This window comes from Alosa alosa, chromosome 15 (assembly GCF_017589495.1).
Source record: "Alosa alosa isolate M-15738 ecotype Scorff River chromosome 15, AALO_Geno_1.1, whole genome shotgun sequence".
In the NCBI taxonomy this organism is placed as follows: Eukaryota; Metazoa; Chordata; class Actinopteri; order Clupeiformes; family Clupeidae; genus Alosa; species Alosa alosa.
In genome coordinates, this window is record NC_063203.1 from 23160745 (window position 1) to 23184081 (window position 23337).

A 23337-nucleotide genomic window follows, 5' to 3' on the forward strand; every position below is an offset into this window, starting at 1 on the left:
ACGGCTGCTAATGCCATGTCTGCTGTTTCTGCCCCTCCCCATGGGGCAGCTGGGCTGTAAACTGCCCCAGCTGGCCCTTCGCTCCGCAAGCACTGCGGGGCATCTGTGTGGCGCTGCGCTGACCCCGACCGGAGCGCGCCCGGCGGCGGGCATGGGGTGGCGTTCCCGTGGCATCACTCGCACCTTCGCGCCGCACTGCCCCGACCCGCCCTGCGAACAGGTTCAAACTCAACTGGCATGTGGGGCATGAGTCCCGCACGCTGGGCGAGAAATCTGCCAACGGGCGCACAGCTTTGCGCCAGCTGTGGAGGCATGAGAAGAGTGTGTGTCCTGAACTCTCACTGACACACTGAGCCATTGGAAGCATCAAAGGGAATGCACCCTATATGCCATATAAAGGCAGCACCAGTTTATGTACTGCACATAGGATATTACGAATGTAGTTTTAATGAAGATATGAAGTCATTATTATATAAAAAATATTTCTAGCAATTGAAGACCTAAATAAGTGAATTACTTATAAAATACATTCAATGCAAGAAGTTTAAACTGTAAAGAACCTAATCCATTATATTCATACACTATAGTCAAACACTAGCATAGCAATGTTTGTAGCAACACCGAAGTCATGTTGTCCATTCAGCCAGGGAGTCTGGTTCCCATAGAGTCAAGTTCCCCAGGAGGTCAAGTGCTGACATTATATATGGCCCCCGTGTACAGTAAGTCAAAGACAAGCATGGGTTGAGCGGTCATCTAAACTTCATTAGTCTGCCCTTAAAGTACCTCAGATAGGCGGCTCGGTGTGACAGGCTAGTATGTGTGTGCGGGTTCGTAAACCCCTCACTACATTATATGCAGTAGTGGTCAATTGGCAATAAAAAAAAAAAAACGATAGACAGCATATGGTCACATTTAATCAGATATGGACATTTGTGTGCAGACCAGGCCAGTAGTATGTTAGCTATGCACGCTCTTCCTCCCAAATGCACTTACAACACAGGCTCTGGCTCCAATGTGGTTGCTATGGTCAACCAAGCGTTCAGTCCATTCCTTCAAACTGTAAGTGTGTGACACCATGATGCCATGCTGCTGACCACGTATTTTTTTTACGTTCGCCGGTCCAGTCCGGCTCATGTTCCCCAGTGTCCCTCATCTGCGTTGCTCACATGTGGGGCGGTAAGCTCCAGGGCCCTTTGAACTGTCGCGCTGTCGCACTGGACCCAGAGGAGGTGGGAATGCTTTGAAGAGACCCCAGGACAGATCCAAGAGCCGTCGTTTTAAAATGCCACCCAAAGGGACCCGCGGAGCGATCGCAGTGCTTTGGTCCAAAGAAGTTATGTGTGCTGTGTTAAGAGCTGCTGAAGTGTGTGTGTGTGTGTGTGTGTGTGTGTGTGTGTGTGTGTGTGTGTGTGTGTGGGGTGTGTCTGTGTCTGGTGTGTGTCACAGTAGCAGCAGCTGATATCAGGGCGCACCTATTTCACTCAGTGTTTCATCTGGTAGTGTGTGTGTGTGTGTGTGTGTGTGTGTGCCTGTCTGCCTGCCTGTGTGAGTGTGTGTGCCTGTCTGCCTGTGTGTGAGAGTGTGTGTGTGTGTGTGTGTGTCCATGTGTGTGTGTGTGCGTGCGTGCTGCACTCTGTCCTGCTCCTGTGTGGTGTGACCTCTTGGCATCAGAACTGTGTCACTGGGTTCACCGCTGGCGGAGAGGAAGGCTGGTCAGAGGTGGCAGCAGCACCAGGGCTGAGAGATCTGGACTGGGTCTGCGTCCACTCCAGACACACCTGACACAAACTGGTGTATAGATGGATTTGATGTCTCTGTATGTGTGTGTGTATGTGGGGTGTCTACGTGTGTTTGTGTGTATTTGTCTGTGTGTATGTGGGGGTGTCTGTGTGTGTGCATGTATTTGTCTGTGTGTAGGTACGTGCTGCACTCTGTCCTGCTCCTGTGTGGTGTGACCTCTTGGCATCAGAACTGTGTCACTGGGTTCACCGCTGGCGGAGAGGAAGGCTGGTCAGAGGTGGCAGCAGCACCAGGGCTGAGAGATCTGGACTGGGTCTGCGTCCACTCCAGACACACCTGACACAAACTGGTGTATAGATGGATTTGATGTCTCTGTATGTGTGTGTGTATGTGGGGTGTCTACGTGTGTTTGTGTGTATTTGTCTGTGTGTATGTGGGGGTGTCTGTGTGTGTGCATGTATTTGTCTGTGTGTATGTGGGGGTATCTGTGTGTGTGCATGTATTTGTCTGTGTGTATGTGGGGGTGTCTGTGTGTGTGTGTGTGTGTGTCTTTGTGTGTCCATGTGTTTGTGTGTTGTTGTTGTGCTTGTGCACATTTGCATGTGTTAATGCCTGGAAAACATGATGGTGGACATGTGGAGGAGAAACGTGTATGTGTAATGTGTGTGTGTGTGTGTGTGTGTGTGTGTGTGTGAGTGAGTGAGAAAACATCTCATAATATCTAGTGTGTGTGTGTGTATGTTCGTGCATGTATAAGTGAGAAAGCATACCCTAATATCTTATCTTTAATGTGTGTATGTGTGTGGCGTGGGTATTCGTGTGTGTGTGTGTGTGTGTGTGTGTGTGTGTGTGTGTGTGTGTGTGGCGTGTGTATTCATGTATGTGTGTGTGTGTGTGCGTGCATGTATAAGTGAGAAAGCATATACTAATATCTCATCTTTAATGTGTGTATGTGTGTTGCGTGTGTATTCGTGTGTGTGTGTATGTATGTATGTGTGTGTATGTGAGTAGGGTATGGATCTGAGGAACCCCTTCAGTATGATGGACAACATGATGATGGGCATGCGAAGTCGGATGGACGAGATGCACAGGAACTTTGTAAGTCAGGAGACAAACAAAATATCTCCGATCCACCCCTTGGAGTCCAACTGCCTCCTTTTATTTTTATTTGTGGTGTTTCATATTGCAAAATGTGCCCGGGTAATGGATCCAGAGAAAGTGATCATTCCAGTACATGAAACTGTTTGTCATGATTGATATTCCAGAAAGTTATAGGTTATTTGTGAAAGTTTTGTTGTGAAATTATGTATTTGTCTCTCTGTGTGTGCGTGCGTGTGTGCGTGTGTGTGTATGTACATGTTTTAGGAGAACCTGTCGACAGACTCCAACACCCACTCGTTCAGCTCCTCCTCCATCTCCACCTACTCTAAAGTGGGCAACGAGCCGCCCAAGGTGTTCCAGGCCCACAGCCAGACACGGCGAGCACCCGGAGGGGTAAGAGGGGGGGGTTCTTATTATGGGGAGAGGGCTCTTTGGGGACAGGAGGGGTAGGTTCTGTCATTGGTTTGTGTATGCCGATATAGTTTATGTCTATGATACTAGAAGGGTGTATGTGTGTCTTTACCCATGATTTCTTTGTCCTGCGGAGTGTGTGTGCCAGTGTAGTTTTTACCCATGATTCCTTGTCCTGCGGAGTGTGTGTGCCAGTGTAGTTTTTACCCATGATTCCTTGTCCTGCGGAGTGTGTGTCCCAGTGTAGTTTTTACCCATGATTCCCTGTCCTGCGGTGTGTAGGTCAGTGAGACGCGGCGCAGCCTGAAGGACTCGGACAGCGGCGTGGAGAAGTTGTCTATCGGCCACCACATCCAGGACCGCGGCCACGTCATCGAGAAGAAACGCAACCACAAGACCGGCGAGCGCGAGTTCAACCAGGATTTCCAGAACATGGACGAGTGTGAGTGTATCTGTGGGGAAAGGCTTTCTATGGCCACATGATATAAAAACGATATGTTCTTTACATTAAAATGCATGTTACTCATATATCGTAAACGTGCTAATTACCAACCATTTTGTTCGAAAATTCTTAAAACAACAATGTTTTTTATACTTCAATATAACTAAATGAACCTTACATTTTTCAGTAGCCCTAGGTATGTAGCTTTTACTGCCTGAAATATCCCATTTTGTGTACCACGCTCGGTGGTTGTAATGCACTCCGTTTGCAAACTGCTAAAAACACCTCACTGAAGAAGAAGAACAGGCCAGTGAACCCTTTTTTTTCGGTAAGCTTTATTTTTGGCAGTTTGCAAACGGAGTGCATTACCACCATCTGCTGGACTGAGGTGTAATGGCAAGTGCACCCTTTAGCCTCGTTCTGGCCCCCGGGTGAATAAGGCGAATTGACAGGAGATGTGGTCTTTATGTAATGAGCATTAGTGAGGCCAAGGGTGAAGCTTAAACACTTGTCGAAAGCCACTGTATACAGGTAATAACAATAATACACTAATTGGGTTGTTTCTCTAAACATCAGTACAATTTTGTCATGCTCTGATGAAGGCTATGATGCCAAAATACGTAGACATTGTTTTTTTTTGTTTTTTTTTAAATAGTGTAAAAAAAGTAAAATGTGAGATTTGAATCCCTAAAGAGCACCAGAGGAACACTCAATCTAACACCCTTGCAGCACTTCTTGCAAATTGTCTGTGGCTAAACATCAGTACTAATACTGTAATGTCATTTGAAGTGCCTATCTAAAAAAAACTGTACTTTTGGTATGTCAGTGGACTGTGGCCTGTTGATGGATGCCTGATGTGCTGTTTTTAAACTGGTGTTCTGACATTGACAGAGAAAATAAGGGCTGTCCTTGTGGCTAGCGAGTAAATGTGGTGGTGTGTAAATCAACTATTAGTCAGCACCACCGACTGTACTGAGGTCAACATGGGGATGCCCAAGGCTGTCCTGACCTCTGACTTTTCCCCTTTGACCTCTGACCCCACAGCTGAGGCGGAGGAGTTTGACGAGGAGTGGCAGAAGGAGGTATCGAAGTTCCAGCCCGTGGCGCCCCTGGCCAGCATCGAGGCGTCCAAACCCAGAGCCCGCACCGTTCACCGAGCTGCCATCGCCGCCCCCGACAACGCCAGGTGGCCAATCACAATCCCTGCAACACTAACACAGGTCACATGACCAGGAGTAATCACGTGACCATAGATAAATAAGGAGAGGCAGAGAAAACATCCCCTTATCAGCTATTGTGTTGCATAGCAACTAGAGCTGTTCTTCACATACACATACCAGACTAAAGGAAGCTTTCAGAATTATGTGTGGTGTTGTTGATAAATGTCAGTGAAGATTGAAAGTATAATAAATGAAAAAAAAATAAAATAATAAGAATTCAACTTTAAGTTAGTTTAGTTTGTTTGAATGTTTCTTTGTTTTGTGTGTGTGTATCTGCAGGAAAAGCCCTAAAGTGGAGGGGACGAAGACCCACATCCACGAGATCAAAGTGCAGCGGCCTGGTGTGCAGGAGCCCTGAGCCAATAAAACACTCGTGTGATCGGTAGCAGCAATCCTCTGGTGCTTCTGTGTCTCATGTGTCTGACTCCCCCAAGCCTGCTCCTCTGGTGTCCACACACTCACACACACACACACACACACACACACACACACAAACACGTCTCACACACACACACACACACACACACACACACACACAAACATGCACACACACAGACTCACACACACACGTGTGGTGCCAGCCATTCTATGGCCTGTGTGTAGATGCCCTAGTTACTCTCTTAATCTCCACTCCAAGACTTTTAATTTGACGATTGAAGATTCAGTTCTCAGTTGATTCTCCATTTCAACAACACAAAGAAGTGACCCAAATCAGTCTGACTGGACCTCTGAGAGTTTCCATTTGTATTTGTGTGAACAATGTAGCTCTAATAGTGAAGTGAAAAACCACTGTAGGCGAACTACCAGCAAAGAAATCTCACTTTGTTGATCCGAGACCATATTCGTCCAGTCGAGCACTCACTTTTGTGATTTTTACAGAACTGGATTGGAGCGTTGCATTTTTTAAAAGATGTTGAGTTCAACAAAAAAAGAAGATGCTTATTTATATACATTATGTGTTTGTTCAAAGATGCACTTAGAAATTATTATTATTCTGAATGTATACAGTTTATGATTGTGAAGAGTCTATTCTGCGGAGTGTGATTCTTGCTGTAATGTTTATAAAAAAATGTCCCTCAGAAATACCCTTTTTATATTATAATAACGTCTGTGTTCATCAGGAAATGTGATGGCTATGACATTTTATTTTCTGGCTATGGTATTTTATGTTGATGGCTATGGCATTTTATGTTGATGGTTATGCCATTTTATGTTGCTGTATGTTGTATGCGAGTTAAAGCTAATACCCTCATAGCTGTTGCTGCTGGTGCAGACCTGCCCCAAACTGGTGCGCATCCCTGCCGGTTCAGTGCCATGTCGGGGCCAGATCTGGGCCACAGCCGGCCGCTCTCTGGATGCAGGTTCTCTGTGGGCGGACGTCAGCCATGGCCCTGATGTACACACACAGTCGTCCTCGTCCATCTCCTCGCGCTAATTTGTGTTACTTTTTTTTTTCTTCAAGAATGTGAAATGTAATACATGTCACTGAATAAATAACACTGTTTGCTGAAGTGTGTGTGTGTGTGTGTGTTTTGGGATAGGACTGATGTGTGAGGTGAAGTCAAGAGTCTGAGACTCACCCACTCTAAACCGTCATCAACACGATCCAAGGTGGATGTAATGTGAGACGGCGCAGAGAGAACGGAACAGTCTGAAGCTGTATAAACACGTGCAGACGTCAAAGGTTGCAAGTGGCCATCCGAATTCAGGACTGTTTGGATGCCCTGTCTGGGGCGAGGTGGTTCTCCAAGTTGGACCTCGCAAGCGGGTATGCTCCTAGAACCTTTCAGCGTCTCATGGAGCGCATGTTTGGGGACAGTCATTACCAATCTGTTCTTTTATACCTTGACAATGTGGTAGTCTTTTCTGCCACCATAGATACACCAAATGTTGCATTTTGAACACCTAGAGGAAGTGTTTTCGCGGCTACAAAAGCAGTGTAACAGTGGTTTGATGCTGTCTTTCCTGCATACAAAGTGGTTCATTCATTTTGTAGCCTATCCTTTGGCTAGCGAGTTTAACCCTCCTACCATATTGTATATGATAGTGTTATTTGGATATTATTCATCAAATAATGATTCATTATATTTGAATAACCAACAGTGTTAACTTATTCACATTGCCAACACGTTTTTACAGCATGTGTCATAACAATGCAATGACAGTCCTTCAAACGAATTTGGGTCTCCCTTTTATTTCTCTGCATTGTGTAGGCTACACTCAGAAATACATAACATAAACAGAATAGAAACGGAAAATGTCCAGATCCAATGTTTATTGTGACTTCCAAGATTCTAACTTAAGGTAGGCTAATTAACATTCAGTGACTTGGTAATAGCATCTATTGTGATAGCGCGACTTCTATGCGACCGTGCTGCACACCCCTAATCAATACTCCTGACCTTGGTTGAAAGATTACAGAAGCTAGGTTTATCTTAACAATATCCTGGGTAACATATGCTATCACCAGTAATACTATTTTTCCACATAATATAATCTGCATAATTACCACTACCACAGCTTGTGTGGCTAGATATTTTGCTTATGAAAAAGCTTTGTATGTCCCCTTTCTTCTTCTTGGGTGGCATAGCTGATCTACACACTACAAAAAGGGGTTTGTATGTATGCTGAAGGGAAAAGGGAATATCAAAATGTTTCACTCTGGCCTTTCATGGGGTAGGCCTATGTATTGACAGACAGCCCTGGTAACTTAGCCTACCGTTGTCGTTGACACACCTGCTCGCTTGACTACCAGTGTGTAGCATGCGTGTCAGATAACCCTTCCCCCGCCCCCTCGGTTTTTCAGCCAATGAAATGACGACGTTTCTTGTACTGTCGTGCTGGCTGTCGGAATGATCAGCAGCACAAATGAGTTCGCTAAGATTTTGGTGGGGACAATTTTGTCATCTTAAAATATTGGTTAGGACTAGTCATGAGCGTCCCACCCTAAATCTACGCCCAGTTTTAAAACCTTTCTTTTAGTAAACTCTTCGGACGTATTTGACTCCGGTACATTAACAAAAACAGCCTAGGATGCATTTTGGCGAAAGTTACACTTTGAATACGCTCGCGTTGCGCTTTGAAAGTTGAACCAAATTCAACACTCAGCTTATTCAATGCTAGCGTTACGCCAGAGTTGCCACCGTTACGCTGCCGAACCATAGAGAACAATAGGAAACCTGCCGCTGGCTAATGTGATCCCCATCTTAGAGTTGAGATTCCAGTTGCTGGAGCCCTCTGACGTTCGCCTACGGCTCTGGAGAAGCAAAAATCAAGGCAGATTACAAATGTGTAGAAGACAAAACGTCTGCATTGCACACATCTTCGTCCCTGTGAGAGGTGATTATTCAATTATATTGTATTGCCCTGTCTAATTCGGTTGTAAAATAGGCTTGTAAAATAGCACCTGAGCATGTTGTTGAAGTTCCATACTTCCAATGTTACCATCAGAGAAAAAGGTTAAATACTCAATTAATCCATGTGATCTTTAAATCATACGCAGGACAGATGTATACATCAGTGAGGAAAATGGAGAAGTAGAGTATCAGGATAGTACATGCTGCTGTATGCTGCTCCCAGAGTAGCCTATAATGTTTTTTTACCACCATGTCAAGTTGAGTATATTTATTTATATGGCACATTTCATACACAAGGGTAATTAAATGTACTTTACATAAAAGTAGAAGTAGTAAAGTAATACATAAAAGCAGAAAAAGGCAACATTTAAACATGTTTAAAAAGTAAAGTACAAGATAAACAATGAATAATAAAAAATAATAATTCAAATAATAATGAATAATGGCAGACTCAAAATGTGTAACTCAGATTAGATTAGATTAAACTTTATTGTCATTGTGCAGAGTACAAGTAGGCTACAAAGAATATGTGATAACAGGAAATGCATTTGATCAGCAGAAATTATCTGAGAACAGTTTGGTGCTACAGTAAGTATAGATTTAGAGGTCTAGATTGAGAGGTCTGGAAGGAGTGTATACTGCTGAAGCATGTCTGATAGGTAATTTGGTCCAGTTAGTAATTTCTATACACACAGCAGTGCTTTAAAGTCAATTCAATGACTTGTATTGGAGTAATGTGGTCTGTTTCTTTTGTCATTTCAGGCCCTTGCCCATCCTCAGACATGAGAGCTGTGTGTATACCTGCTCTGTATCTTTATCTATGCATCTACATCCGACCCAGAGCCTCACGTATTTGGCATTGTCTGCTGAACTTCAGAAACATCAACATATGACCAGCTTTTTAAAACAGTTTTGTAAACTAAACATTTAGACTATTTTAGCACAAATTATGAAATTATTTCCTTTTTATTTTTAATAATTATTGACAAAATTAAAATATATTATTAAAAGTTTATTATTTTTTTGAAGAAAAGTTTTGGCTGGGCCTGTTGAAAAGAAGTGGGCGGGCCTAGGCCCATCCATAACGGCATGCCTGATCTGCCTGATCTTTGTCTGCAGAGGAAAGCTATTCTTCCTAACAACAGATCATCTGAACATCATTGAGGGCGGTGTCGTCACCCCCTCCTTGTGGGCTCTCCTCCCTGACCTTGAAACCACACACTCCATTTGGGCATCTTGAGCTCCATCTGCCCCAGTTTCCCCAACCTTCGCCCTCACCATGGAGAATATCTCCATTGCTGCAGTGGACGTTCATGCTGTTGAACGGCTGTGTCGTCTCCTCTGCCCTGAGGGCCCTCCACACGCAGTTGGAAGGAATCCAGATATCCAGATGCACAAAGTTGCTTTGAGGTCCAAATCCCCCAGCTAGTCATATAGACAGACAGACAGACAGACAGACAGACAGACACACACACACACACACACACACACACACACACACACACACACACACACAACATTTGCATTTTTAGGATTTAATTTGAACAGGAATTGAGTTGATTGTATTGAAAAAAAGCTAATTATATAATGATATGATCTAGGATACTTACTATCCTGGTGATTCCACCACTATATCATCGATTGGATAAGTTATATGTTTGCAGAACAGACGGATTCCATTAAGAGATCTGTCATCACGGCGTCCTCCTACATGCCTGTCCACCTAAGGGACAGGAGTTTGTCAGTTAGCCAGTTGTTTTAGTTCCAGTCAACGCTATCTTGCAAGGAGAAAGTCTGTACAAGTCAATTACTGAAATCTCCTCCTTTTGTGTACATTTTGTGCCATATTTTGTAATCAAGGATGGGATTTTTGACATGTCATGAATGCAACTTAAACACTGGCAGCCCAAACAGTCATTTTTGGGATCTGGGAAAACCCATAACATGGTGAAATAAAAAACGTCCTTGATTTCTGGTCCATTTCAAGCCTCTCTGGTGAAAGTTCCCCAACTTAAAGGAACATGCCAACATTTTGGGAAATTAGCTTATCCACCATCTCCTCCAGAGTTACTGCCCACCTTAATGAACTAGGCTAAGTTATGTGAACGGTGGGTGCCTCAGACTGAGCTACTGCATGCACAGAGAAGAGAAGGGTATGTATCATCTTATGGGGGAGATGGTGAATAATAACTAATTTCTTAAAATCCTGGATGTTGGAGTAGAGTGAGTCTCACCCTCATGCTGAATCCATTAGCATAAAAGTCCTTAGGACACATCTGAAATCCATGCCAGCCACCCCAACCTCCTCCGTTTTCAACTTTAATGATTGTAGATCCCTCAGAGTGAGACACCAGGGACAAGATGAGCAGACCTGTGTGTACAGGAAGGTTTGCAGTTGTTATTGTCATGACTGGAAGAAAGAATCTGTACATGGTGATCAATAGATGCACTAAATCTACATGGAATACAGGCAAAAACAACACTGTAAGTTGGAATGGATCCCCAGTTGAAAGGCAAAGTGATTTTGCAATTGCAACAAATTTCATTGTTTTTAGAATAAGGGTTTTATTAATCGGATAGATTATAAAATACTTTTAAATAGTGTTGACAATGTTCCTCAAGTTTCCCTATTGTTAATGTAGCTTAAACATTATTTCATTTTTCAAGAAGGGCATTTTTAAAGGCTTTATTGCAATTAACTATAATGGAATGTTGACTCCATAACCGAATGTGTTTGGACGATATAGTGGGACTGCATTTACATCACTTTCTTGATAGAACGCTGAGTGGCAAAGAGACATTATAAATTCATGTTAAACTTGACAACGGCTGTCAGTTTTTAGCGCTCCATGTCCCCGGAGTACTAGTCCGGGTCTTTGCTTTCACTTCCACTTTGAGTTCCCTAATTGTTTAATTTTGTGCACCTGTTTATGGTGTATAAAGCCTGCTTCTGTTGTCTCGCGTGTTGTCTGGTCTTGTTTACTCTATGGGAGTTTGTCTGAGTGCGATAGCTCTTGTTTGTAATTCCGGCCCTCGAGCCGCTTTAAGTTTCATTAAAGGAGAATTCCGGTGTGATATTGACCTAAAGTGTATTGAAACATGATACCGAGTGTGAACGGATGTCTCATAGCCCATCTCGGCTTGTCCCCTGCACTCCAAAATCTTGCGCTAGTTAGCCGTTGCTACCAACAGCTTTTTCAATGGTGGTGCTTCGGCAAAAAAGAGTCTCAGGGTAAAACAGTTCTTTGGAGAAATGAGGAACTTGACCATGTTATGCTGGTGTATAAAATATATATGAATACATAAAGAGAAAAAGAAAGATGGTGAAAGAGCAGTCAAGAGCAGTGAAAAAAGATAACTTACCCATCTGCCATAGTTCTGCCCTTCGGTACACTGGCTTGGCCATGACTAGTCGACTCTTCCTGACCAGACTGGCTGTTATGGTGAGTAGCTGCCGCAGAGTTCTGATTGAACGGTTCTGAGATGGGAATGCCGAGCAGGTTCTGATCATTCTGAGGTTGTGCTTTGGTTGCCACCTTCTTTATAGTGAAATCAGGCCTGCCTCCTGTAGAATTCTGGGGTATTCTTACTGTATTCTGATGTGTTCATATGTTACTTCTGTGTGTAGTATACAACAGGGAGAGGTCCATATTATTGTACATAACTGTGCCTTAGGCCTGTGTACCAGCATGAAGGTCATACAGGCCGATGTTTAGGAATATCCGAGGAACATCAGTGATAACATGGGCCAAGGGAGACAGCATGTCTGCCTATTCGGGCTAGTATCTCCATCTGGCCAGGGCCGGGTTGTGTACACTGGTTGGCACCTGCCACGTTGGCATGATTGACGTTTGTATGTTTTAGTATAACAGGCTTTGTCTTAGGTTTTGACTTGGAGATGGATCGAGGAAGCGACCCGAGGAGCATCTTCTGTCGGAAGGCTCGGCAGCCGCTTCTAATAACAACCACAACTGTTAGACTCTGCACAGTTTTACTGTTTGAGACTTAGCCTGTGTTCTGTTATTCATTATTGTACCATCTAAAATAAATCATCATCTAATCGCCGATCCTGATCCCGTCGTCAAGCTTTATTGACTATCTTCAATACAGACATTAGAACTAAAACACAACGCAACAACCAGAGAATCCAACACTTCCAAGCTCCCTGGCCCCTGCAGCAATTGCTGCATCTCTCACTGGTGATCCAGTGATTTGGGGGAGTCCCACATGCCAATACAGTGCATGGTGCAGCACCCTGCTGTGTTGCGCAACTGATAATGACGAGGAGATCATGTTCAAACATGAAATCAGGGCAAAATTGGGTTGACCAAGGTTGTGTAATAGAAAGGAAACAAGGCCAGTGGGTAGTTCTGCAGCATGGGAGAGTCCATGAATGTTAGAACAGTGCAATACTGGACTGACCAAGATTGTGCAATAAAGCTCAAACAGGGCCAATTAGTGAATCAGAGTCAATCTGAGGAAGACCAACAGGTTGAAATGTCATGTAAGCCAAACATAAGAAAATAAAGCAAGCAAATAGCAATTCCATGTCACTATTACAATTAAGGATGTATGATGGAGCCACTACCAAAGAAAGCCAATGACTAAGATAATTGGGCAAACACTGGTAGGATTGCTTCTGTCGCACTGTCGTTGACTGGATTCCATGCATTACATGCATGGTTGTTTGGGCTATTCAAAAATCTCTTCAGACCTTACAAATGCATTATAGAATGTCATGGCAGATTAAGGGTTCGACCACTAGAGGCTCTTTTCACTGTAGCCAAAGCTGATGGTCTACCAGGACCCCAAAATGCAGTCAAAGAACAGTCGAGGGAGGTCCAAGGCCTTTACTTGATAACTTAGAAATTACAAAGAACCACAGTCTCAGGAACTTAGCAAGAGGCACTGTTAGAGGTACTTTAAATACTCCAACTAATAAAGGTTAAAGGACCAGTATGTAGGACATAATGGAAAATAAATAGTAACCATTCCAAAATGTATCACAATATGTCGTCAGAGAGTAAGGAAACGCGATGAATTGAAGTAATGGCTTATTTGACAACATTACTATAACCCGTAAACCCCCTTAAAACAGGTGAAAAAAATTGAGTTACGGGACGGAATCTCTTGGAATTTTCGTTTATGCTTTGAACGATGAATTCTAGAATAGCGTATTAATAATGTGCTGGCGGCGCATCCTCCTATTTGGGTTGCCAAATTAGCAAAGGCCAACTGTCAACAGCTGTCAGTTGTAGTGAACGAGTAGCCTACGAGAGGCAGGCAAATTTCCAAAATTAAAACAAGAAACAAATTAAGTGGACGTCGGAGGAGCTTCTTGAGATGGCGACGTCTTTGTCAAATGAAGAATATCAAGTCTGACCATATTTCTCCACGACAGGTAGCCTAGGCTAAACTTCATTTGCATCGCTAACTTCAACTAAATATGTTACGTTGGTTACTAAGTCTGCATTACATCTGGCAACCCATAAGAGGCTCGTGTCTGGTAGTCTTGAGAACGTTCACTAGTGTTTTGATTTTGGCCTACAGAACGTTTGGTAACAATCCTACAAATTGCTAGCCTAGAAATCTAGATGCACCCTAGCAGTGGCAAATTAATTTGCTCAGCCTGTACGTCTAGTAGCCAACCATAGGGATTTCTATTGGCTGACGCCGTGGACGTCATCCAATCACAGCGCTCTATTTTGTTAGAGTCTTAAGGCGGGCTTAACAGGATGACGACAGTCCTGCGACGGTGAACAACAAGGAAGGTGGCTATGGTGAACGAACAGCGGTTGTTTGAATCGGCGTTGGCATCAACTTTGGAGGAGTTGGACGTGCTTTTTTGAAAGTTGAGCAACACAATGCACTTAAGTCATTCCTTTCGAAGAAGGATGTATTTGCCGTTTTGCTTTGGCCACGTCATCCTGCTCTTTGTTCTGATTGGTCGTAGCGCTGGCCTATTGCATGCTTAGGCAGTTTGAAAGACAATTCTCTGCCCGCCCCTTGGATTAAGCGAGGTGAATGGGTCGATTCCAGACTATACATTTCAATGATAAAGGATGGCCCGACAGGCTAACAAATCGCTCCTTTAACGACTAAACACAGGTGAGACAGGTTTGCTTGCATAAAGGGAGAGTCATTAAGCATAAACTGCTCAATACAGTATGTAGTTTGTGGCAATGTGGTTATCACACAGAACAAAGACTTACTGGTATTTTATTTTGACTATTCTTTCTATTCTATACACTCTTTTTTTTTAATAAAATATTGTAGAGCCTTTCATTAGGAAACTCAATAGTTAGGCCTATTCAAATACATAATGCCCCACCTTGATTAGAACCCTGTTTTGGGAGAACATTTACATGTTTTTTATTGTCTCACTTCACTTTACTGCTATGTGTTTTACCCCTTTAGCCTTACTGTTTATATATATAAACCCACAAAACACACACACAAAAAATGTCAAAAAATATAAATATATTGTTTTTTTTGGTTTTTTTGTAGATTTTTTGACCCCTTAGTCTAACTAAGCCTATATATTATTTTTGATTGTTTTGCTAGTCCCCCTTTTTATTTATTGTTTTAACTGTGAGGCACTGAGTCTATGTATCTTTGTACTCTGCCATAATCTTTTTGCTGGGAAGCACCTTGGGTCAACTGCTGTTGTTTGTTAAATGTGCTATAGAAATAAAAACTTGACTTGACATGACACTTGTCCTGCTAGTTCTTTTCAAGTAATGCATGCACAACACATATGGAACATGGAACCCCCGAACCCCTAACCCCCCCCTCCCCCCGGTCCGTGAAAGAAAAATGGGAATCAAACCGGTCCATGGTACATAAAAGGTTGGGGACCCCTGCTCTAAGACATTTTGTTTACCAATATGAGTCCAACTTGTCACATCCATAATGCTGGAACTGCCCTTATAAAGTTGTTTCTGTAACTTGGCTTTAACAAGACTGGACAAATTGTCCATGTGGATTCCTCATGTCATTCAGTAGGTGTTCCTGTCACAACTCTGACACTGTGATACTGGTTTTGTCCACCAGATGGTGTCATCAGCATTTCTTTTTTCGCCCTCTGTCCCTTAATCTGTGGTAGCTGACTTGTTCCTGATCTGACTACTGCAGTGTTGTGCCTCTGAAGCTGTTTAGTTTTGATGGTGGAATATTCTTGTGACATTGTGACTGTTATTCTTTGTTATCACTGAACTGATTTTTGGATGATTGTGATGAACTAAAATTGAATTTTGTCCCATCATTTTATTACTGAGAAAAGAGTACTGTTAGGCTATGGGACTGATTTATGATGATTTGTGGACTGCTATTTTTCAAGTTTGACGGTGAACCATCACTTCACCTGTCAGTGAAGGTGGACAGGTTGTTTTGGCAAACGGGGATAGAGAGGGGGGCAAGGAGAGACACCTTGTCTGCTTTTTTACTTTTTATGTTATCTATGTTGGCCATGTGGCCAAAATGTCTGTTTACTACAACCCTTGTTGCAAAAGAAAAATGACGATAGAAGAAAGCAATTAACTTGGAGTGTGTTTATGTCTGCAGATGAGAGGTAGTCTTGTTAACAACAGATCATCCGAACATCATTGAGAGCAGAGTCATCACCCACTCCTTGTGGCCCCTCCACATTGACTTGGAAAACCACACACCCTATTTGGGTATCTTGAGCTCCATCCTTCGCGTTCCTACCACAAACTAATGTGACTGTACTGTAGATGTACTCTGTGCACAGGCATATGGAGTAGAAGTTATATGGAATAAATGTTGATGAATCTGAATATTTTTCATTTGAATTGTTGAATGTGATCAATTGTATTGAGAAATACATTTGAATAGTATATTTTGAAATTGAGAACTGAATGTGGAAATGCAGAGAGCGACATTTTCAGTGAGGATCGTTTACTAGTGCTGTCAGTTAAACGCGTTATTAACGGCATTAACGGAAACCTATTTTAACGGAGTCAATTTTTTTATCGCGAGATTAACGTTCATTTTGGTGTAACAAACCTTGTAGTTTTTTCACATGCTGTTGCAACAACTAGTAACGTTAGAACAACTACAACATCACACCGATCTAGCCAGACCGGAAACTAAACAATACGCACTGACGAATGGAATGGAACAGAACGAAAGAAGATGGAAGATGCCCAGCAAACACATAACCTTTAGGGAACGTTCCCTAAAGGTTCCCTTAAGGTAAATATTTCGAACTTTTAAAGAACCTTTAGGGAACGTTCCCTAAAGGTTCTCTTAAGGTTATTTTTTGTTAACCTTCAGCTAACCTTTAGGGAATGTTCCCTAAAGGTTCTTTTTTTTACCTTCAGCTAACCTTCTATGAACGTTCCCTCAAGGTTCCCTAAAGGTTCTCTTGAGGATGCATAGGTAAATATGGGATGTCTTAATTAGAAGACTCTGAATAAGCAAAATCGATTGTGGGGAGGGAAGAGAAAAGCTATACATGTAATACAGACAAGCTGATGATGTCTGCTTTTCTGTGTGCTTCTAGTGAGCTTGTTGCTCTGAGTGTGTGTGCCCCCGGATGGATAAAATGCAGAGAACAAATTTCTAGTAGGAATCTCCTACAGTCTAACTTAACAACCATGTTGGTCCAGTTTAGATGGCAGTCCTACACCAACACATACTAACACCCCTGTTAATCCAGTTTAGATGGCACTCCTAAACAAACATATGCTAACAACACGATAACATTCTACTAAAACAAGAATAAAGAGACACTGACACAAGTGTTAGGTTTATAAAAGGACTTTATTTGTATTTTCTATTTAGAACTGTCTTAACATGGTTAACAAAACTTCGATTTATTCAAAGCTTCAATTATATATATATATATATATATATATATATATATATATATATATATATATATATATATATATATATATAATGAGTTAATTAGTATACACACACACGCAAACACAATTAAACTATACAAGACATTCAATGCATTTTACAACCATATTGACACCAGATCTGTGGTGTGTGCGTTCCATCACAACTGTATCTAAGCTGACTAATGTTACCTGTAAATGGTTTACCTAATTGTTTTAATCCTGCAGCTGATCTTCTAGGTAAACATGGTCTGGGATCAGATTTGCACATCTTCTAGGAGTCCTTGACAGAACTTACCCCACAGGCCTTCCTCCTCATGAAGACCTGTGAAGAAAACAGATCATACACACATTTAACTGGTTACCCCACCCCACACACACTCACTTCCACTCAATTTGTTTCACAGATATGGGCCAAACACCACTTGCACTTGACACTTCATTTTTTCTCTTCTATGTCCGAAGCTACTCATTCTTACTGTTGTTGACTTATTGACAAACATTTCATTTTAATTTCTAATGTTAACAAATACTGTATTTGTTTTAGGGGTACTTGACAATTACAGATTACACATCCTGAGAGCACACACTCCCTTTAGCCTCCTAACCTTTGGCAGGCACTATTACTTTGCACTCTCCATCCCAATCCATGTGTTCTTTACATCCCAATCCTATGTCTTATTTGCATTTTTGTATATTATGTTGATATGTGCCTACATTATTATTATTACAGTATGTAGCCGATCCATATTACTATTTGTTTATGTGTATACTAGTGCTGTCAAAATAACACGTTCATTTCAATGTATTAATTACAGAAACGAAATGTCTTCAAAAGTTTGTTGAAGGTGTTTACATTTATTTCAATTTCAATAGCATTACTTTTCTTTGTCTCGTTTTCCTACTGTTTAGTTTAATAGTTTCATGAACTGCTTTATTTATTATCCTGGACTGCCACCTACTGGATAGAAAAGGCAACAACCTAGTAATTATGTGAATAAAAATCTACAAGAGTATAATTAATTAGATTATTTAATCGATTGGCAGCCCTAGTGTATACTAGTACATGTTTATTTGTTGACTGTACATAGACTTAACACCTACCAAAATCAAATTCCTTTTGTATGCAAGTAGGCCTAAATAAAATTCTGATTACCAACTAGCCTATCACACAGTAGGTCAACAAACCCGCCGAGGTACCCACCAAAACAGATCGAACACTAAGTTTCCCCGCACTCTGATTTAGAAAAGCATTCTAAATTCTAGAAGCTCACGACAATAACATATGTTAAGTCGACATGACATTTCAACTTTATTATCGAAATGTCGAGTTTAATGTCGAGTTTAATACTCCGTCGTATAAATTTGTATAATACATGGGGTATTGCAAACGAATACGGTTGGTAATGTACAGCGTTTCGACATGAGTAAGTTACATAAACACAATTCTTCATAACTGCCGTGTTAGTAAAATGATTGAATGTCCTGTGAATTAATAACTAGATGTAACGTCAAAGTGTGATTACTAGTTGTCTTTCAATGATACAATGTTAACATGTTTTCCGCTAAAATGGGGCGTGATGCAGATCAAATGTATCTTTATGATGATGCGCCGTTAGTAGGCTACGTAAAGGCATGCTGCACACACTGGTTGGGCTAACGAGCCGGCCAAAGAGTAGTAGCCTAGGCTTACACATTAGTTGTGTGCCGCCAAAGATTTTTCCACCGTCACTTGTTCTGTTATCAACATTCCTCTTTGGCTGCTACTATTTGCGATGCACTTTGCTTTCGACATTCATCTACATTAGATTCCATTATTTTCAATACAACTCCGCACACCAGCATCGCACTTTGCAGCCGTGTAAATCACGATTCAGTTATATTTGGTCGCTGCTCCATGAAATCCATTGTTCATCCAGTGTTTGCCTGTTAAAAACTTCGGCGTTGATGTGTGTGGCAAGTGACAGTGCACCATAGACTGTAGGCCTATAAATTGGCAATGCACTCATGTTGAAAAGTTCCTTATTTTCAACTGAACTCAAAGATAATGAATATAGTATGAATATAATATTTTCTGTTTGTTATGCCCTTTATAATGTGTGTGGGCCTACATTTTGTGCATGCACTTCTGCAGTAGCATTTATTTCAGTTTATATCAGCTATATTTCTGAAGAATATATTGTTTTGCCTCAGGTCTGCTGCACATCTTTTGAAGTTTGATTTGAAATAATCAAATAGACCTATGTCTTAAAGTTCAGTTAATAAAGTAACTTGCTTTGCTTTCATTTGAATCCCAATCAAGATTAACAATAATTGCTTTATAGTTAATATTGTAACGATTTGATAGCGACACACACAGTTGTCCAATCAAATGGTTTATTAGCTGAGAACGAGATCAGAGACATAGACCAAGACACAGAACACAATACACACGGGGCAGGTCAAGCAGACACACACACTACACATACAGGGGAGGACGCAGCCCCCCCACACAAAAAGGATCACACACGAGGGAGAACTAAAAGGGAAACATGTTACAATAAAGACGCTAACATTACACTCAAAACTAAGGAGAAATACAGACATAAACCCCCCAAATGTTTGCTCTCGTATCCCAGGATGCCCTGCGCGGGAGAACGCTAACACTGTCTTTTGCGCCGACGTTACATAGCTTCCCCATCAAGCCATTGCCGCCCTCGCAATGCCCAATTCAGGTAGCCACATGCTAACGCCGACGCCTGTCGCCCGCCACTCAGTTCAGTGCGCGACAGTACCGCCAACTCGTGGGGTGCACGCCGCAGGAGCTCACTCAACGGGCGCCACGCTGCTAGCAATCCAGTACGGGCGCATTTAGCAGCCACGGCTAACCCGCTCATCACCAGCTCCTCTCAGCAGCTGCCCTCAGGTTGCACTTTCAGGGCGTGTCACCGCTGGCACTCCTCCTCTCCTGGCAGGGCCCTAGGTGGCCTTTTTCAACCGCCGACACTGTACCAAGCACGGGTTCGAGGGGGTCAGATAAAGCTGCACCAACGCCACTCCGCCTCCGCCGTTTCACCAACCAGGACAGACAGGCACCGACTCGAGCAACCGGACCGCTGAGCTCTCCCGCTGCAGCTACCGCCTTCGGGCGCCCCTCCTCGTGTTGCCTCCTCGCAGAGCCGCCCTGCTCTGCTCCCGGCCCGTTCCACTTCTCGCGCCTCAACGAAGGCACGACCCCCGAGATGGCCATGCTAACGAACTCCACACAACAAACTTTTTAAGAGCGCCGCCAACAGGCCAACTAGAACGGGCGCCACACAGCACGGTGCCTCTCACACGCACTCCAAAAGTTTTAAAGTTCAGAGTTCAGAGGGCCTTTCCGGCTTTGCTGCCCCACCGCCGTGGAGTTCGCTGCCCCCAGCGTCTCTGCCAACCGTCCGCCGCCCAGGAACCTCTTCTCCGTTTCTCGGCTCTGCTCACGCGTCCCGGCTCGCAGATAGAACGATAGAAGGCCTCAAGCTCTTTAGCAGCCCTTACAAGGGCTCTCTCTGGATCCTCTTGCGTGGGCCTCCACCCAGTGGTGAGGTCTCCCGCTCCCAGCTTCTCTCGCTGAATGGAGGCCATGATCAAAAGTCGCTTCTGACACCAAACGATTTGATAGCGATACACACAGTTGTCCAATCAAAAGGTTTATTAGCTGAGAACGAGATCAGAGACATAAACCAAGACACAGAACTCAATACACACGGGGCAGGTCAAGCAGACACACACACTACACATACATGGGAGGACGCAGCCCCCCCACACAAAAAGGATCACACACGAGGGAGGGAACTAAAAGGGAAACATGTTACAATAAAGACGCTAACATTACACTCAAAACTAAGGAGAAATACAGACATAAACCCCAAATGTTCGCTCTCGTATCCCAGGATGCCCTGCGCGGGAGAACGCTAACACTGTCTTTTGCGCCGACGTTACAATATGTACTCCTGGAAAGTTCAGAAATGCAAAATAATAGAATTTTAATCATATGATAAAATATGCGATTAATCGCGATTAACTATAGGAATTCAGCGATTAATCGTGATTAAAAATTTTAATCGTTTGACAGCACTATCGTTTACATATCAGAGCTAATGAATTAAAGCTGAAGTCAGCAAGATTTTTTTGATCATATTCACTGAAACCGACACTATGCTTCGACAGAACAACATAAATCATGCGGTTTTAGAAAAAAAAAACTTGCTTCTACCTCCACCTTGAGCCTGTTATTTATTTATTTATATATATTTATATATTTATACTGTTTCGGCAAGCTATTAAGTCATCAGCTTAGGAAATCTGTCTCTGCAAGTCAAATTACAGAAATAGCATTGGACGATGGTACAGTTACTTGTGATCTGGGACAAATAAATAAGCGATTCATGCAATTCTATAAGAATCTGTATACTTGTGAAATGGCTAGTGATAGCACAATAACCCAGATGTTAGATAGACTGGAGATGAAGGGCATAGAGGAGTCAGATAAAGTAGCTTTGGACCAACCTATTAGCTTGGAGGAAATTGTTAGGGTAATAACGCGTCTAAAATCAGGTAAAGCCACAAGACCCGATGGTTTTCCCATTGAGTTTTATAAGAAATTTTTCAGCAAAAGTGGCCCCAATCCTATTAGAAGTGTATGAAGAGTGTTTAAATGAAGCTTTACCTCCCACAATGACCCAAGCTATAATATCAGCATTGGTGTGTGCTCCAGCGCCTCTTAGTAAAAAGTATTTAACCAATAATCCAGTAGTGAGTGCAACACTTAAAATATGGTCTCAGTTTAGATTACATTTCAAACATAAAGCTACCTTGTCTACCTTGTCATCCAGTCCAATAGCAGCATATCCTTTTTTCCCGCCATCTATGATGGACCCAGCCTTCCTTCTATGGAGTGGGAAGGGTTTGGCCTATGTTAAGGATTTGTTTGTAAATGGTTCTTTTTTTAACTTTCCAACTGGCAGTTCAACAGTATGCAATCCCACAGGCACATTTCTTTAGGTATTTGCAGGTGAGAGATTACATTAGAAAAAACTTCCCTTCATTCCCTGCCCAGCCAGATAAAGACTGGATTGACGAGTGCCTCCATTATAACCCATCCTGGAGAGGATCAGTTTCTAGGTTATATCAAATATTCCAAAGTATCTCCACCCCTTCACTTAGCCATATTAAGGAGCAATGGCAAGAGGAATTAGGGAGAGAGATCTTGGACGTGAATTGGCATTATGCAATGGAAAGGTAACACTCCTCTTCAATATGTATTAGACACGGTGTAATGCAGTTTAAGATTGTCCATAGGCTCCACTTATCAAGGGCAAGACTTGCCAAGATATACCCTAATCCTGATCCAACATGCCTAAGGTGCCATCTGGCACCAGGAACATTATTTCACATGTTTTGGTCCTGCTCTAAATTAGGTACATTTTGGTCTGAGATTTTCTATACGTACACACAGGTCTTTAACAGAAATGTAGACCCTGACCCTTTGATTGGGATTTTTGGGATTGCACCTTTGGGGTCTGAATTTACAACTTCACAGTCAGTTGTCATTGCATTTACAAGTATGTTAGCGAGATGAATCATTTTACTGAACTGGAAGTCTGTTATCCTTCCATCATATGGCCGTTGGGTGGTAGATGTTATGGCCCATCTTAAGTTAGAGAGAATAAGGATAGCCTTAGGAGGCTCAGAAAGGAAATTCTGGAAAGTATGGCAACCATTTATAGATCATATAGAAAACAATTTCAGACCTTGTGTATGATCATTGGTTGGATCACTGCAAACCCCCCCCCACCGCTCAATAAAAAAACTCAATAAAAATAATATTTATACTGTTTCCTCCTACTGTACATACTGTGCAAATCTCGGACTTTCAAATAACCACTAAAAAAAGGGTGAATCTGAACAAAGACAGACTATGATGTAAACACAGACTGTGTAAACCATCCCTCTGATCACCGCCCCCTTCACACATTATGTTACCACTTCGGGTTGAGATTCCAGTTGCTGGAGCCCTCTGAAGTTCGCCAACAAAGATCTCGAGTAGCGAAAATCAAAGTTCGCTGTGTTAATGTACCGAAAATCACAAAACCCACTCGAAGGCAGATGACAAATGTATAGAGGGCCAAACGTCTGCATTGCAGACTTCTTCGTCCCTGTGAGAGGTGCGATTATTCAAA

At 42.5% G+C, this 23337-nt stretch overlaps 2 protein-coding genes across 5 annotated transcripts in view; one reads left to right on the forward strand and one right to left on the reverse strand.

The window, feature by feature from the left end:
* The window catches only part of mlf1 (myeloid leukemia factor 1), a 17841-nt gene extending 11416 nt beyond the window's left edge, over window positions 1-6425 (forward strand). For all 4 annotated transcript variants that reach the window (XM_048265528.1, XM_048265527.1, XM_048265529.1 and 1 more), the window contains 5 exons: window positions 2752-2838; window positions 3106-3234; window positions 3535-3694; window positions 4739-4880; window positions 5194-6425. In XM_048265528.1, the coding sequence (XP_048121485.1) occupies window positions 2752-2838; window positions 3106-3234; window positions 3535-3694; window positions 4739-4880; window positions 5194-5272 (597 nt within the window). In that variant the 3' untranslated portion in view covers window positions 5273-6425. The remainder of the gene's footprint in view (window positions 1-2751; window positions 2839-3105; window positions 3235-3534; window positions 3695-4738; window positions 4881-5193) is intronic.
* A 3119-nt stretch (window positions 6426-9544) lies between these two features.
* Window positions 9545-11909, reverse strand: LOC125308470 (vitelline membrane outer layer protein 1-like). The gene is made up of 4 exons (XM_048265013.1): window positions 11634-11909; window positions 10505-10641; window positions 9881-9993; window positions 9545-9695 (listed from the first exon to the last, which is right to left on the reverse strand). Exons 1-4 carry the CDS (start codon window positions 11779-11781, stop codon window positions 9545-9547), a joined length of 549 nt encoding a protein of 182 aa, XP_048120970.1. The 5' UTR covers window positions 11782-11909.
* Window positions 11910-23337: the final 11428 nt, after the last annotated feature.